This window comes from Mustela lutreola, chromosome 1 (genome assembly GCF_030435805.1).
Source record: "Mustela lutreola isolate mMusLut2 chromosome 1, mMusLut2.pri, whole genome shotgun sequence".
Classification (NCBI taxonomy): Eukaryota; Metazoa; Chordata; class Mammalia; order Carnivora; family Mustelidae; genus Mustela; species Mustela lutreola.
Genome location: NC_081290.1, coordinates 99751820 through 99768350, shown reverse-complemented (window position 1 = coordinate 99768350; position 16531 = coordinate 99751820). Strand labels below are relative to the sequence as shown.

At 36.0% G+C, this 16531-nt stretch overlaps 1 protein-coding gene across 4 annotated transcripts in view; it reads right to left on the bottom strand.

The window, feature by feature from the left end:
- The window catches only part of CFI (complement factor I), a 49795-nt gene that overhangs the window by 20299 nt on the left and 12965 nt on the right, over nt 1-16531 (bottom strand). For 2 of the 4 annotated variants that reach the window (XM_059171079.1, XM_059171098.1), the window contains exons 2-7: nt 16302-16343; nt 14041-14320; nt 12217-12370; nt 8645-8826; nt 7475-7588; nt 7267-7377 (exon numbers count right to left, since the gene is read on the bottom strand). In XM_059171079.1, coding sequence (XP_059027062.1) covers nt 7267-7377; nt 7475-7588; nt 8645-8826; nt 12217-12370; nt 14041-14320; nt 16302-16343 — 883 coding nt within the window. The remainder of the gene's footprint in view (nt 1-7266; nt 7378-7474; nt 7589-8644; nt 8827-12216; nt 12371-14040; nt 14321-16301; nt 16344-16531) is intronic. The other 2 variants (XM_059171106.1, XM_059171090.1) reach the window with 2 other exon arrangements.

Genomic DNA, 16531 nt, shown 5'->3' with positions numbered 1-16531 from the left:
TATACACCAAACTTCCCTTGGTTGAGTGATTCTGATCTGTCCACTGAAAGATCAATGAATATATTAATGTTTTTATTTTACATCTCTTCTCTCATTTGCTCTTGCTTAGAGAGGGAAAAATTAGAACCATTACTGAAATACAAAAGGTGGGTTCACTTTAAAGAAGGGTAAACTGAAGTAACAATGCCAGTTGACTTAATGTATTTTTGATATGGATTCAAGAACTTGATTTTTAAAAAAGCAAGCTTTGGGGCGTCTGGGTGGCTCAGTGGGTTGAGGCCTCTGCCTTCGGCTCAGGTCATGATCTCAGGGATCATGGGATCCTAGGATCAAGCCCCAAATCAGGCTCTCTGCTCAGCAGGGAGCCTGCTTCCTCCCCTCTCTCTCTGCCTACCTCTCTGCCTACTTGTGATCTCTGTCAAATAAATGAATAAAATCTTTAAAAAAAATAAAAATTAAAAAAAGCAATATTTATGTTATAGTTTCTCCCTGATAGTGGGATTTTTTTTTCTCCCTGATAAGCTAACAAATTGTGTTCTTTGAACTTAAACTTTAGAGTTTTGAATCAGAAGAAGGAGAGGGAGGTAAAACGGACAGAAGAGGAGGAGAAGAAACCCCAAATATCTTTATACTGAAAAAGTGAAATCAAACTATAGAACTTCAGAAGACAAATACTGCATGGTTTCACTTATATGTGGAATCTAACAAAAAAAACCCATCAAAAAAGAGATCAAATTGTGGTTATTAGGGGCGGGGAGGGGTCTGGGAAATTACGTGAACCTAGTCAAAAGGTACGAACTTCCAGATCAGTAAGTGCTTGGGGTGTAATGTACAGCACGGTGACTAGTGTTACCATAGTTGTATAGTATACTTGAGAGTTGCTAAGGGAGTAAATCCTAAACATTCTCATCACACACACACACATAAAAATTGTAACTATATGACATGATGGATGTTAACTAAACTTACTGTGGTCATCATCTCTCAATATATGTGTGCCAAGTCATTATGTTGTATACCTTAAACTTATATTCCATGTTGTATGTCCCAATTCTATCTCGATGAACCAGGAGGGAATGACTCTCAAGGTTCACCAGCAAGAGTCATGACTTACTGTCTTCCTCCCTAAAAGATGTTTGGAAATTTCTCTCTCTTCTCTTTACTAAGGTTTTAACTATATTTGATGGACATAAAAGTTTTTTGCTCAACTGCTTATATAAACTTCAAAAGAAATAATATGATTTGAGATCCTAAAAAGTGTGTTTTTATATTTAAGAGCTGATGTGAATGGGAAACTAAACAGGACTTCAATAAAGTTCAATAATACCAAGCAATGACACAATGTAATTATTATCAATTCATTTATCCATATATATATCTACCACATATTTAATGCTTAGCTCTAAATCACATTTGGAATATAAAAATGATTAGATTCTATTTTTAAGAACAGGGCCTGACACACATAGTAAGAACTTAATAAATAGTCACTGAGAAAATTAATTAATATAATAACTTCAAGAAAGCACTGATGTAAGCAAGAAGTTAGTCTGTGTGACACAGAGTAGGTACCTAGTAAGCATTTTTACCATCAGAGGCTTTTCAATGAGCACCAAAAACCAAAGAACATTAACGATGAGCACCAAAAAAAAAAAAGAGCATTAACATATTGCTTTGAAATTTGGTAAGTAAAGGGAAGAAATTTAAAACTATGTTTCCTTTCTTTTATGAATTGCATTTCATGGAAACCAAACAGCTGATAAAGTAAAGTTCTCTATAGAAAACCAGTTAATAAATGCAGACGGAATGCTGATTTAGAATTCACCATCTTACAGTTCTTGTAGACAAATTGGATCTAGGCAGCAATCACACAGGCCCCTAAAAACCATTAAGATGAAAGGCTGTGGGGGAAAATTTTAAAGGAAAGATCAAACTGGTCCAGTGATCAATTTTAGCATCATTAGAAGTGGAGTTCACAGAGAACATGACATTTTATGTAGTAAAAAGGACACAACACTACCCATCAAGAATTCTTGCTTAAAATATTGAACTTTGTATCTAATCAAATCTCTATAAATCCAGAATAAGGGACATCCTGTAGGCAAATGGTCAAGTTTCTCTAAAAATCAATGGCATGAAAAAAATTGGGGGTGGATTGGAAGGTAACTTTTTTTTTTTTTAAGATTTTATTTATTTATTTGAGAGAGAGATCACAAGTAGACAGAGAGACAGGCAGAGAGAGAGGGAGAAGTCGGCTCCCCGCTGAGCAGGAAGCCAGATGTGGGGCTCGATCCCAGGACCCCGAGGACACGGCCCTAAGCCGAAGGCAGAGGCTCAACCCACTGAACCACCCAGGCCCCCTAGTAGGTAACATTTTTAAAAATTAAACTATTGTTGACATATAATGTTATATTAGTTTCAGATATATGACCTCATGGTTCAACCATTCTATATATTATGCAATGCTGACCACAAGTGTGGTTACTATGTGTCATCATGCAACATCCTTACAACATTATTGACTATACTCTCTATGCTGTACTTTTCATCCCATGACTTATTTTATAACTGGAAGTTTGTACTTCTTAATCACCTTCAACTAATTCCCCCAATTCTCCCCACTACCCGCCTCTAGCAGCCACCAGTTTGTTGTCTGTATTTACATATCTGTTTTTGCTTTTCTTTGTTGGTTCATTTGTTTTGTTTTTTAATTTCCACATGTAAATGAAATCATATGGTATTTGTATTTCTCTGACTTATTTCACTTAGCAAAATACTCTCTAGGTTTATCATGTTGTTGCAAATGGAAAGATGTCATTCTTTTTTATGACCTGAGTAATGTTCCAGTGTGTGTGTGTGCACGTGCACACGTGTGTGTGTGTGTGTGTATTGCATCTTCTTTATCCATCCATTTGTCAGTGGACCCTTAGGTTGCTTCCATATCTTGGCTATTGTAAATCATGTAGCAATAAACATAGAATGCATAAATCTTTTTTGTATTTGTGTTTTTGTTTTCTTTGGGTAAATACCCAGTAGTGGAACTGCTGGATCATATGGTAGTTGTATATACATATATATACTTTTTTTTTTTTGAGAATCCTCCATACTGTTTTCCATAGTGGCTGCACCAACTTAATTTCCCATCAACAGTGCATAAAGGTTCTCTTCCTCCACATCTTTGCCAACACTTACTATTTCTTGTCTTTTTGATACTAGCCAAGCTGACTAGTGTGAAATGGTATCTCACTGTGGTTTCAATTTACATTTTCCTTATGATTAGGCATGTTTTCATGTGTCTGTTGGCCATCTCTATGTCTTCTTTGGTTCTTTGGACAAATGTCTATTCAGTCCTTGCCCATTTATTAATCAAGTTTGTGCGTGTGTGTGTGTGTGTGTGTGTATGTGTGTGTGTGTGTTGAACTGTATAAGTTTTTATATATTTTGGATATTAACCCCCTCTCAGATATATCATTCACAAATATCTTCTCCCAATCAATAGGTCATCTATTTATTTTGATGGTTTTCTTTGGTGTGCAAGAGCTTTTAGTTTTATTGTAGTCCCAACAGTTTATTTTTGCTTTTGTTTCCCTCGTCTGAGGAGACATATCTAGAAAAATGTTGCTATGGCACCCAAGAGATTTCGCTTATGCTCTCTTTTAGGAGTCTTATGGTTTCAGATTTCACATTTAGATCTTTTCTTTTTAAATTTAAATTCAATTAACTGACATGCATTTAGGTCTTTAACCCATTTTGAGTTTATTTTGTGTATGGTGAAAAAAAGTGATCCAGTTTCATTTTTCGGAATGTACATTTCCAGCTTTCTCAACACCATTTATTGAAGAGACTGTCTTTTCTAGATTGTGTATTGTCGTTCCCTTTGTTGTAGGTTAATTGACCATGTAAGCATCAATTTATTGTGGACTTTCTATCCTGTTTTATTGATCTATGTGTCTGCTTTTGTGCCAGTACCATACTGTTTGATTACTACAGCTTTGTAGTATATCTTGAAATCTAGGATTTTGATACCTCCATCTTTGTTCTTTCTCAAGCTTGCTTTGGTTATTCAGGGTTTTTTGTGGTTCCATACAAATTTCAGGATTCTTTTTCGCTAGTTCTGTGAAAAATACTATTGATATTTTGATAGGGATTATGTGAAATCTGTAGATTACTCTGGATAATATGGATGTTTAAAAAATAGTTGTTCTTCCAATCCATGAACATGGTATATCTTTCCATTTATTTGTGTCACTTCCAATTTCCTTCATCAATGTCTTATAGTTTTCAGAGTGTAAGTCTTTCACTTCCTTGGTTAAATGTATTCCTAGGTGTTTTATTCCTTTGGTGCAACTGTAAATGTGATTGTTATCTTAATTTCTTTCTCTGATGGTTTATTACTAGTATATAGAAACACAAATGATATAAGAGTGTTAAATTTGTATCTTGCAATTTTACTGAATTCATTTATTGGTTCTCATTGTGTGTGTGTGTGTATAGTCTTTAGTTTTTTTTTTTTTTTTTTTTAATTATTTATTTATTTGTTTGGGGGAAGGGGCAGAGGGAGAGAATCTTCAAGAAGACTCCCCACTGTGGGAGCCTGGGTGGCTCAGTGGGTTAAGCCACTGCCTTCAGCTCAGGTCATGATCTCAGGATCCTGGGATCAAGTCCCGCATCGGGCTCTCTGCTCAGCGGGGAGCCTGCTTCCTCCTCTCTCTCTCTCTACCTGCCTCTCTGCCTGCTTGTGATCTCTCTCTCTGTCAAATAAATGAATAAAATCTTTAAAAAAAAAAAAAAAAAAAAAGAAGACTCCCCACTGAGTTCAGAGTCCAATGCAGGGCTTCATCTCAAGACCCAAGAGAACATGACCTGAGCCTAACCAAGAATTCGATGCTCAATTGACTGAGCCACCCAGACACCCCTAGAGTTTCTATGTAGAGTATCATATCATTTGCAAATGGTGACAGTTTTTTCTTTACAAATTTAATTCCCTCTCTTTCTTCTCTCTCTCTCCCTTCCTTCTTTCCTTCCTTCCTTCCTTTCTTGTCTGATTGTTAGGACTTCAGTACTATGTTGAACAAAAGTGGCAATAGTGGACATACTTGTCTTGCTCCTGATTTTAGAGGAAAAGCGTTCAGATTTTCACCACTGAGTATGATATTAACTGTAGGTTTGTCATATATGGCTTTTGTTAGGTTGAAGTGTATTCCCTCTAAACCCACTTGGTTGAGTTTTTTTTCATGAAATGGATATTGAATTTTGTCAAATTCTTATTTTGAATCTTTGTGATGATAGTATGTTTCATCCTTCATTTTGTTAATGTGATATAGCATACTGATTGATTAGAGGATATTGAACCACCATCCCTGGAATAAATCCTGCTTGATCATGGTGAATGATTTAATGTAATGTATTGTTGAATTTGGTCTGTTAATATTTTAATGTAATGTAGTGTTGAATTTGGCTTGTTAATATTTTGTTGATGACTTTTGCACCTATTTTCATTAGGGATATTGATGTGTAATTTTTTTTTTTTTTTTTTTTTGTAGTGTCTTTGTCTAGTTTTGGTATCAGGGTAATGCTGGCCTTGTAGAATGAATCTGAAAGTTTTCCTTCCTCTTCCTTTTTGGAACAGTTTGAGAATAGATATTAAATCTTTAAGTGTTTGGTGGAATTAACCTGTGAAGCCATTTGGTACTGAACTTTTGTTTGTTGGGAGTTCTGTTTTTTTTTTTTTTTTTTAAATTACCAATTCAATTTCATTACCAGTAATCAGTCTGTTCAGATTTTTTATTTATTCCTGATTTAATTTTGGAAAATTATATGTCTCTAACAATTTTTCAGTTTCTTTTAGGTTGTCCAATTTTTTGCCATATCATTTTCATAAATGTTTTTTAATAATATTTGTATTTCTATGGTGTCAGTTACTTTGCCTTTTTCATTTTTTATTTTATTTATTTGACCCTTCTTTCTTTTATTTCAATGACTCTGCCTAAAGATTTATCAATTTTGGTTATCTTTTCAAAGAACCAATTCTTGGTTTCATTGGCATATTTAACTTAATTTAATTTAGTCTTTATTTATTTCTACTCTAATCTTTATTATTTCCTTCCTTTTACTAACTTTGGGCTTTTTTGGTTCTTCCTTTTCTAGTCCTTTTAGATAAAATGTTGGATTATTTATTTGGGATTTTTCCTCTTTCTTGAAATAGGCCTGAATTGGTATAAAGTTCCCTCTTAGAACTGCTTTTGCTGTGTCCCAAAGATATTGGACTACTGTATTTCCAGGTGGGTAACTCTTAAAGAATAAAAGCTACTTTAAAAACCTTACAATCAAATACAATGTTAGATTGTTTTGAAACTTGATTCAAATACATTGTGTTTGAGAGGGGTGCCTGGGTGGATCAGTCAGTTAAGCATCCGAGGACTCTTGGTTTCAGTTCAGGTCATGATCTCACAGTTGTGGGATTAAGCCCCCCATTGGGCTCTGGACTCTGGGCTCAGCTTGGAGTCTGGTTCAGACTCTCTCTCCCTCTCCCTCCTGCTCTCTCTCTCTCTCAAATAAATAAATAAAATCTTTTAAAAAATATATTTTTGAAACAGCTGGGAAAACTTGAACATGGGCTGTTATTAAACAATGTTAGGGAATTACTATTATTAGGAATACTAATGAGAGTATATTGTGTATGTATAAAGTGTAGCATTAGAAATGCATCTAGGTGAAGTGACATGATATCTCAAGCGTGCTTCAAAGTACTCAAACAAACAAGCTGAACAAGACTGGCAAAAACTCTGCTAATTGTTCAAGGGAGAGAGAGGCACATATTGGTTCATTCTCATAATCTATTTTTGTTATGTGGGAGCTTTACTAATAAAAAGTTCTGGGGCCGCCTGGGTGGCTCAGTGGGTTAAGGCCTCTGCCTTCGGCTCTAGATCATTTACTAGATCCCGGGGTCCTGGGATCGAGCCCCGCATTGGGCTCTCTGCTTGGCGGGAGCCTGCTTCCTCCTCGCTCTCTCTGCCTGCCTCTCTGCCTACTTGTGATCTCTGTCAAATAAATAAATAAAATCTTTAAAAAAATGTTCTGAAATAACAAATGTATTTAATAAAAGAAAATTTGAGAAACAAACATTCCATTATTCTTCAAATGCCCACTCAGTAGTACTCTTACTAAGACTCCCCTATACTCACTTAAGATTATAATTTACCTAAAAGAAAGTTTCTGGGTCCCCAGATCAAGTCATAGAAAAACATAACACAAACCCTTAATTACCTTCACAACCAACTTCATCCTCTCCTGTAATACAGTCCACCTCGCCGTTGCACTTGTATTTGTTTGGAATACAAACACCAGACTTACAGAAGAAACTTTTCCCTCGGCATCCTACACAAACATAAATAGCAGAAGGTTTTTATTTTTGTTTTTTCATACTTAAAATACAGTAGGATAGAATCTGAGATGGAGTGGGCGAATCTTCTACCTGTACAGCACAGTTCATCACTCAGGTCTCCACAGTCATTGATACCATTACAGGTTCTCTTCTGAGGAATGTATTTCCCATTCACACAGTGAAACGAGTCATTTGCTGGAGGAGCTGTAAATTAGGAATTCTCTTTGTGAAATTTTTTTTTTAAATATTTTATTTATTTGACAGAGAGCTCACAAGTAGGCAGAGAGGCAGGCAGAGAGAGAGGGAAGCAGGCTCCCCGCTGAGCAGAGAGCCTGATGTGGGGCTCGATCCCAGGACACTGAGATCATAACCTGAGCCGAAGGCAGAGGCTTAACCCACTGAGCCACCCAGGAGCACCTCTTTGTGAAATTTATGTATGGAGTTGTAGGTGACATCTTGATTACATTTGGAATAATTAGGACATTAAGATAAAGTCAGGCATCAAATAGTAAATGATATAAACCGTATTGGTAGCATCAACATAATATATATGGTAAATAAGGAAAACATATGCCAGAGCTGGCTTATGGAGTCCCTTTGGTATCTCTGAAAACCAGTATTTACCGCAGAGGTCTATGCTTGCTGAGGTTGGGGAAGGGGCTCAGGGACCACAGGTCCTTGCTCACACCGGCAAGCACGGGTGCTCACTCATTCCTTTTGTGCCGCCACAAGAATCCTCACTTCCATCCCTTTACTTGGGCAGTGTCATTTATATTTCGATGGTATTTTTTTTTTAAGCACCAAAAAAGTGTTTAGCCTTTAAAACCATACATGTGACTAAAATATTTCAGTGTCAGGACCAAAGAGAAAAGTGGCAGTGACTGTCTTGAGACTGTGGTCACTTGAATATTTTAAAGACATTTTGAAGTGTGTAGACTGGCCCTCTCAAAGGAGATATTGAGGTTTCTTCTGATATTTGCATTACTTATGTTTGTTGTATTAACTTCAATCCAGATGTTTCGGCAAGCAAAGAGGAGTCAGGCAACTTTGCTCCCCATATAGGAACCTGGAGAGAAGTAATATTTAAACGCAAAAAAGGTACAATAGAGGAAAAGCAGCAATTTACATTCTAAAGCCCCCAAAATGATTTTGCCTCTATTACTGCAACTGAGTATCTATCACGTTTGTTTACTACAGATGTGGCATGCAATAAACAATTTTGAAGGAAGTTTGGAAGTTTCATGCAACTCCCCTACCAACCTGTATTGTGCGTGTAGCAAACCACACCAGCAAAATCCTGGTCATTTCTAGTTCTTCTCTTAGTAAAAGTACATTCAGCCAAACTTGTCTCGAATCCTTGACAATGCACTTGGAGACATTCAGTGGAATTTACAGAGACATTTTCAGGAAACTCAAACTGTTTTTGAATATCAAAAGCACCTCTACAATTAGAATAAATGAAACATTAGGGTAGAATGATTAGTACTTTGCATTTATAACCTTACCTTAGGAGGTAAGGAACTGAAGTAATTTCCTCTAATTTTCTACATATGAGTGATACATTGAACAAGATGCTTAAATTCTCTGAACCTCAGTCTCTTAACCTGTAAAAGGGAATAGGATACTCTCAGCTGGTTTTGTAAAGAGTGATGAAAACAATCAATTTACATTGGCTAGCCAAAATTCAAAGCTGGCAAACACTCAGCAAATAGTACTTTCCTCTTCTCTGTTTCCTGTTAAAAATGCTTTCTTCCACACTCCTGATATTTCTTTCCAACCTGAGATGCATCATTCTTGGCTTCTCTCCATCTCTTAACTCCTTTTTGCTCAAGGAACAGGAGTAGAATAATCAATCAGGGAATTTTGGAATTACAAATCAGGCAAGGTTAGCTCACCTTTCCATTTTTCTTTTGGGGACCTCTTCACAGGCCTCATGCTGAAAGGCTTACTTGGTTGGCCCCATTGTTGCTTAGAATTTGGGAGATTAATTTGGTTTAATTATAGCATGTTCATTTTTTTTTTTTTAAACCTAGCCATGTCCTCAACTCAGCCTCGACAATATTAAGGGGATATTTTGGCATCTATATGCCATTGCTTGGACTTCTCAATTTGTTTAGAATCTGTGCTACCTCTATGACTCTATACACTAGAGATGATAAGTTCCAGTAAAATATTCTGCTAGAACCTTCAATTGCTCCCTGCTTCTCTTTAGAAAGAAATGGTGTTAAAAATAAGAAGCTGGGCAAAGATGTATTAGGTAAATATAAACAATAACAAAGCAATAATGGCAATATAAATATTAGATATTTAAAGGGATTAAGAAAGGCATTTTTAATGATTTCAGATCAGTAATGATGGTAAAAAGGAGTCATAAAACTGTGCCAAACAGCATCAAAGCAAAGAAGAGCCACTGGGGCAATTGCACAGGTAAATAATTAAAAAAAAAAAAATCTCAATTTAAAACTATCTAAAAGTACTAGATAAAATGCATTCAGTGAGCTCTTCTTCTTTTTCATTTTTAAGATTTTATTTATTTACTTGAGAGAAAGGGAGAGAGCACATGTGGGTGAGGGGGAGCAGAGGGAGAGAGAGAAACAGACTCCCAGCTGAGCAGGGAGCACGTCAAGGGGCTCAATGAGCTCTTAAAGAAGTAAGGAAAATACCCCTGGCTAACATCAGAGAAGTCTGGGGGTTCCCGAATGGCTCAGTTGGTTGAGTGTCTGCTTTCGGCTTGGGTCATGATGCCAGGGTTTTAGGATTGACTCAATCCCAAATGGGGCTCTCTGCTCAGCAGGCAGTCTGCTTCTCCCTCTACCTCTGTGATCTCTCTCATTCTTTCTCAAATAATTAAATAAAATCTTTAAAAATAAATAAATAAAATACAGTAAGACAAGTCTGTCTATGAGCTCATACAAAGTATGATAAGAGCAAAATACTGGGCGATCAAAGACGGAGAGAGGTTTCTCATTAGGTTGAATTCTAGGTTGTAGGTCACAAACTGTCAAAAACCACAAATATCTTGTGCCTCAACTTAATAAGATACTCTCACTAATTAACTACTAGCAGATGTGGTTTAAGAAGACAGAAAATAAATTCAGGATAAAGTTGAAAAATGTAAGAAGCAGCAACAAACCAAGATGTTGGTAAACATGAAATAAACCTGAGTAAGCACTAGTTGAATGACAGTAATAACAACTGCTTATTATATAATAATAGAAATTAACTTCGGGGATATAGAAAAATAATGTGGAACTAAATACTGGAAACTTGGTAGAAATAGTGACATTCCTTATATTATTCCTAAGAGGGTGAGGACTTCCTAAGTCAAGAATTCATGGTATAAATAAGGTGATAATCACTAAAGGAACAGAAATAGGGTGTATATAGTTTACAAACCAAGTAGAGGGGGGTGGAAGGTTTAAAAAATACAACAGCTTTATTAAACCCAATAGAAATTAGAATAGGAAGAAACAAGTACACAGAAAAGGCAGGGTAAATACTACTACTAAAATAAGATAAGGAAAATAAATTCAACAATGTAAATAATCACAATACTGTAAATGGACTAATTCAGACAGTTATTGTCATATTGGATTTTTTTAAAAAAAATCTAGATACATGCTGTTTGTAAAGGACACATTTAAAAGATAAAGACATAGAAAGCTTGTATGTAAATAGCTAGGAAAATATTTGAACAAAGCAGTTAACAGGCTGACTTTTTTTAATGGACAACATATTTATCATATAGAACCCTGCACATGAAACATTTAAAATATATTCAGCACAAAATAAATAAAATATACTTAGCACAAAGCAAGTGATAACAAATATTTAAACAATTATCATCATATAGAGACCATTCTCTTACCACAGTACAATTAAATAAGAACTCTATAACAAAAAGTTAACTAAAAGCAAATATATATTCATTAGGGAAGTAATAAAGAAACTTCTAAATCAAAAAAAGAAATTATACTGAACATTTAAAAATATTTCAAATTGAACAATAAATAATGTGTACCTTTATGCCACTGAGACTTATGGAATGCAGATGAAGCATTATCTAGCGGGAAATTTGTATCTTAAATGCTTGTATTAGAAAATAAGAAAAGTTACAAATTGAGGAGTTAAGTAAGTATTTAACTCAAGGAATGAGGAAAGATACAGTAGAGAAAAGGAGAGGGACAACAAACTTAATGAAGTTGAGAGAAAGTCACAGGAGACAATTTACGTATAAAATGTAAAAATCAAAAACACAAGTAAATAGATCTCTTTAAGACTGATAAAAAGAGAAGGCATAGATAAACAATATTAGGTATGAAAAAGTGGACACAATTATAGACAAGTAGAGACAGATGGTAATAAACATATTTACAATTCTCTGGAACTACAAAGGATTCATATATCCAGATACTTCAACCAACTTACATGTGCTCTGTGCTCAGGGGTGTTCTAAGTGCTAGTGAAACATGAACATATTTAATCCTCATAACAATGCTATGAGACAGGTAGTTAATATTCTCAGGCTACATAAGAGGAAATTAAGGCAGAGAAAGAGTGGGTAATCAAAAAGCAAATAGTTGGGGCGCCTGGATGGCTCAGTTGGTTAAGCCTCTGCTTTGGCTCAGGTCATGATCCCAGAGTCCTGGGGTTCAGCTCTGCCTCAGGCTCCCTGGTCAGCGGGGAATCTGCTTCTCCCTCTCCCGCTCCCTTTGCTTGCATGCTCTCTTTCGGTCAAATAAATAAATAAAATCATCTTAAAAAAAAAAAAAAGCAAATAGTTGGAACAATAAAACCAATCCTGGGAAAATCCACTGACAACAAGCACTCACAGCTGAAATCCAAGTTCAAGACAGGCCACATTAGCTTCTGTAATGCTCCAGGTTTTTTTACATATGAACATTTCCTTATCTTGGTCTACAAGTTTTACTTCAACAATTCCTTCTGAAGTGGTATTTCCGTACTTTACAGAAACACCAAATTGTCCTAAAATTTAAAAGAACCAAAACAATAAGCAATATTTAAGCATTCACCTTTCCACCTCTTGATGAAAAGCCTTTAAAATAACAAAAAAAAAAAAAGAATTTCAAATTAACTTTGAACACCATGAAGATTTTAACAAATAATAGTAAGCAATTATTTTATGAGGCAGCCCTGTGAAGACTACACTGATTATTTATCCCATGTTTACACATGAGGTTAAGTTGCTTGCTCCAGTGAGGAAACCAGGAATTGAAAGCTACCATATTGATCTCACTCCCAAGTGTGTTCTCTTCAATGTAAGCCAAACAATAATTAGAACATAAAAAAGTTTTATGTATTCTCATATATTTATGGCATTTAATAACTCAAGAGAACAAAAGCCTGCCACTGACAAAGTAATCTCCAGTTTTGCTTCCCTCCTGTCCAACAGGCAGTAGGAGCTCTCGTCTTCCTGCTCTACAGTGCCTCAACCTCTTCACTCAGCATCACACAGATACTTAGGTGCTGTGTGCCAGCATATGTCATGGTAACTAAAAAGAAATGTTTTGAGGTGCCTGGGTGGCACAGTGGGTTGAGCACCTGACTCTTGGTTTTGACTCAGGTCACGATCTCAATCTCTGTGAGATTATGCCCCAGTAAAGCTCCTCACTGAGCATGGACTCTGCTTGAGTTTTTCTCTCCCTCCCCATCTGTCCCTCCCCACTGCACCCTCTCCTTCCCTCTCTCTCTAAAACAAATAAATCTTTAAAAAGAGAATGTTTTGAGTGTTTTTTCAATCAGTTCATGAAGTGCCTATGATAACTAATATTAGAAGATAAGCCTGAGGTTTGCTGTCATAGTTAAAATTACATGAGCTCTTTTTGTGTGCCAAACATTGTGTGAAGACCTTTATATACATCATTTTATTTGATTTTCATGAGGGTCATATGAGTTAGGAACTAGTGTCATTCACATTTTACAGATGTGGAAAATGCGATCTGATAGTGACGTAGCTTGTCAATAACTGAGTTTGGGTGGAGCGGCTTGCCACTCAATCTGACAGTTAAGACTCCTAACCTTAACCACTCCACAAATCCACCTACTGGCATCCTGGCCTCCTCACTGCATTAGGAACCTGGATGGAGTGTAGAAAAGCTCTTTTGTCTGATGTGCCAAGTTTGCTAGGTTAGAGCATGTCCTAGGTTAGCAGTGGCCCGAGCTCCCCTTAGATCAAGGCCAGTGGGGTTGGGGCTCCCTAAGGGTAGGGGCTGATGGGATGGATGCTGGAAGAAATTATGGGAACTGGAGGTCTAGAGGTACAGCTCCCTATTAGCATCAGCCTCACATAAAGACTTGTTCATTGGATTCTGAACCAACTCAACGGCTCTGGGCATAGTTCTACTGGCCAAGTCAAAGTGAGGGTGGGGATAATTTGGAAGGGCTGGGCGGCAGAGAGTGGCAGAGGCACTGAGGGGGAAGGACTGGCCTCAGGGCCTTGTGCAGTGGACTTGAAGGCTAACTATATTCTGGTGACCGGAATTTCTTTGGTTATAATCGCAATTGGGTCTAGAGAGGAATTTTGAATTGGCATCATAACATTTCATAGCAAAATTATTTTCTAATTTCACTTTCTAATAGAAAGTATAGCAAACAATTTCCTTGTTACATCATAAATTCAACTAGGCTTTTCCTACCTTGAGCTGTGCATGCTCCACTATTTAAAAATTTTGACTCTGGACGAAGACATTCAACACTCTTTTGCTGACAGTAAGTTGGGTAGGTTTTCCCATTAGTTGAACACACTGTGGTACCATTCTTTGGGCACTGATATGGGAGTTTACAAATACAGGTCCCATCAATGCATTTCTGCCACGGTTGGCAGAAGACTTTGCTGCAGGAGAGATGTGTGTATTTTTCAGTTAAGCACTTTTTGTCTACCAGATCATTTTGAGGTGTTTTTTTTATTGCAGAAAGCTGTAAAACACAAAATAAACATTGACAAACTAAAATCTTCTTTTTGAAGATGATTAAGTGAAGGAAAGCCCACAGTACAGAAGAGGGGATGTTGTGTAGTGACTTACAGAATCACAAATGTGACTTCAAGTCCTAGTTTGGGTACTTACGGTTATATGCCCTTGCCCTCATGAAATGTGTGTTTCCTCATCTGGAAAATGGGGGTAATAGCTTCTTGCAAGGCTATTGCAAAGATTAGAAATTCTACACATATAATGGTTGACAGGTACTGGGCATGAAATCAATAGGAGCTATTATTATCCTAAAGACAACATAAAATCCTGCCTTGGAAGAAATCAATGAATCTCATAAGTCATGTTAAGAAGTAACAAAATTGGTGCTAAATATAGTCTTGTGGAATGAACTGATGAATAAATTGGTCAATTTTATTAATAAATGCAAAATCATTTGTTAAACTCCCACTGTGTATAAAGTTTCTTTTAGATGAATGTGCATGGGCTCTGTCTTCCAAGGGCTTGATATCTAGGCAATAAGACAGAAACATAATAACTGGGAAGAAGGCAGATTGTGGTAATTGATATAGCAGTGGAACAAATATAACACAGTCCTCTTGGAGAGCCAGAATGGAAGAGAGCTAGGCTTTCTAGGGGAATTAATAAATTAATTGCTTAACTTTCCTTGGGGAATTTAAAAAGGCCTCATGGAGGTGGTAGCATTTGAGCAAGGTGAGGAAGGACAGATGCTGGCAGAGGGCTGGTGTTAGCAAAACACAGGAGGGATGGTGCAGAATGTATTTAGGGAATGGGCATATGGGATTTCGTAGGCTTTAAATGGGATGGTCATGGTCAGGAAACTGGTAAGAGACAGCAGGAGTGGAGTATGAGAATGGTTTAGAAAGACACTCAAGCAAGCAAAAGCAATAGGAAATTTTTTGAGTTTAGATGTAAAGGGACACAGAAATGGGGTGATAATTGGAAGGGGATATTGAGTAAGGAGAAGGTTTTTGTTTAAAGATGGAGGATCATATACATGTGCCATATTAAGGACTGTTATGGGTTATATGATTTAGTTTTAACTAAAAATAATCTTCACAAATGGGTAAGTGGCTTAAAGATTCATAGCATGAAATGAATGTTGGATTGAAAAAAATGCCAAAACACAACACCGCTGGAAAAGTAAATGGCAGAGTCTACAACTCTAACCCCAGTAGAAGCTGTTCATTAGCCACATCATGGGGGTAAAAACAATAAAATATGATAAATATAATAAAATATTTTAAATAAAATATAATAAAAATTTAATAATTCTATTTATATTATTTAAATAATTTTATTTATATTATTTGACAATAAAATAAAATAAAATATGACAGAAGTCAGTCCTGTCACGCAGTTAGTAGAATTAAAATGAGTATTTGAAATATAGATTTATATCTGGTATCATTAATGATGAACCTCTCCCTATGTGTTTCTTGTGTGTTGCTCTTTCTGAAGAATCTTTTGCAGCGAATATGCCATTAAGGCAAATGAAGATTTTTAAAAGTAATAAAGTGTGTTTAATGACATTATTTCATTGAGATTGATGAACATTATTAAAATATTATTTATGTACTTAAAATTGTTTTTTAGGGTGCATTATTTATATAGCAGTGTAATTATTATTTATTACTAAATATATTCACATACACTAGAAGCACATGTTCAAAAATTTTTAGCAATCATGACTATAGTCTACTCATCTACAAAACATGACTCAACTCCTTTAGTTATCTTTCTTTTCTGTGTATATGGGTTTGTTTTTGTTTGGTTTGTTTTTGGCCCTTTCCTTGGTTATTTGCAATGATGTAGCAATTATTTTGATGTGAATTTTGTCTTTTTATTCTAGGCATGGCTACAATGACACAATATTAAATAGATGGTTGGCAATTAGAAAACAAGAAACAAACTCCTATTCACCCCAATATACAGCTGTATAGCTTTACCTGTGTTGTCTTTGTCCATTGTTTTTGTTTTTCATCTATATTCTATAAACAAAGGAAAAAGAACCATCAACAATGACCAAAGCACAGAAAAGGCCTCCACTGCCCCCCTTCCACTGCTACGTAGCTATGTGATCTTCAGTAAATGACTTTACTTTCTGATTCTGTTCTTCCATAAAATGTGGAAAATAAAAATAATATTCTCACAGAACTGTTTGAGGGATCAAATGAAA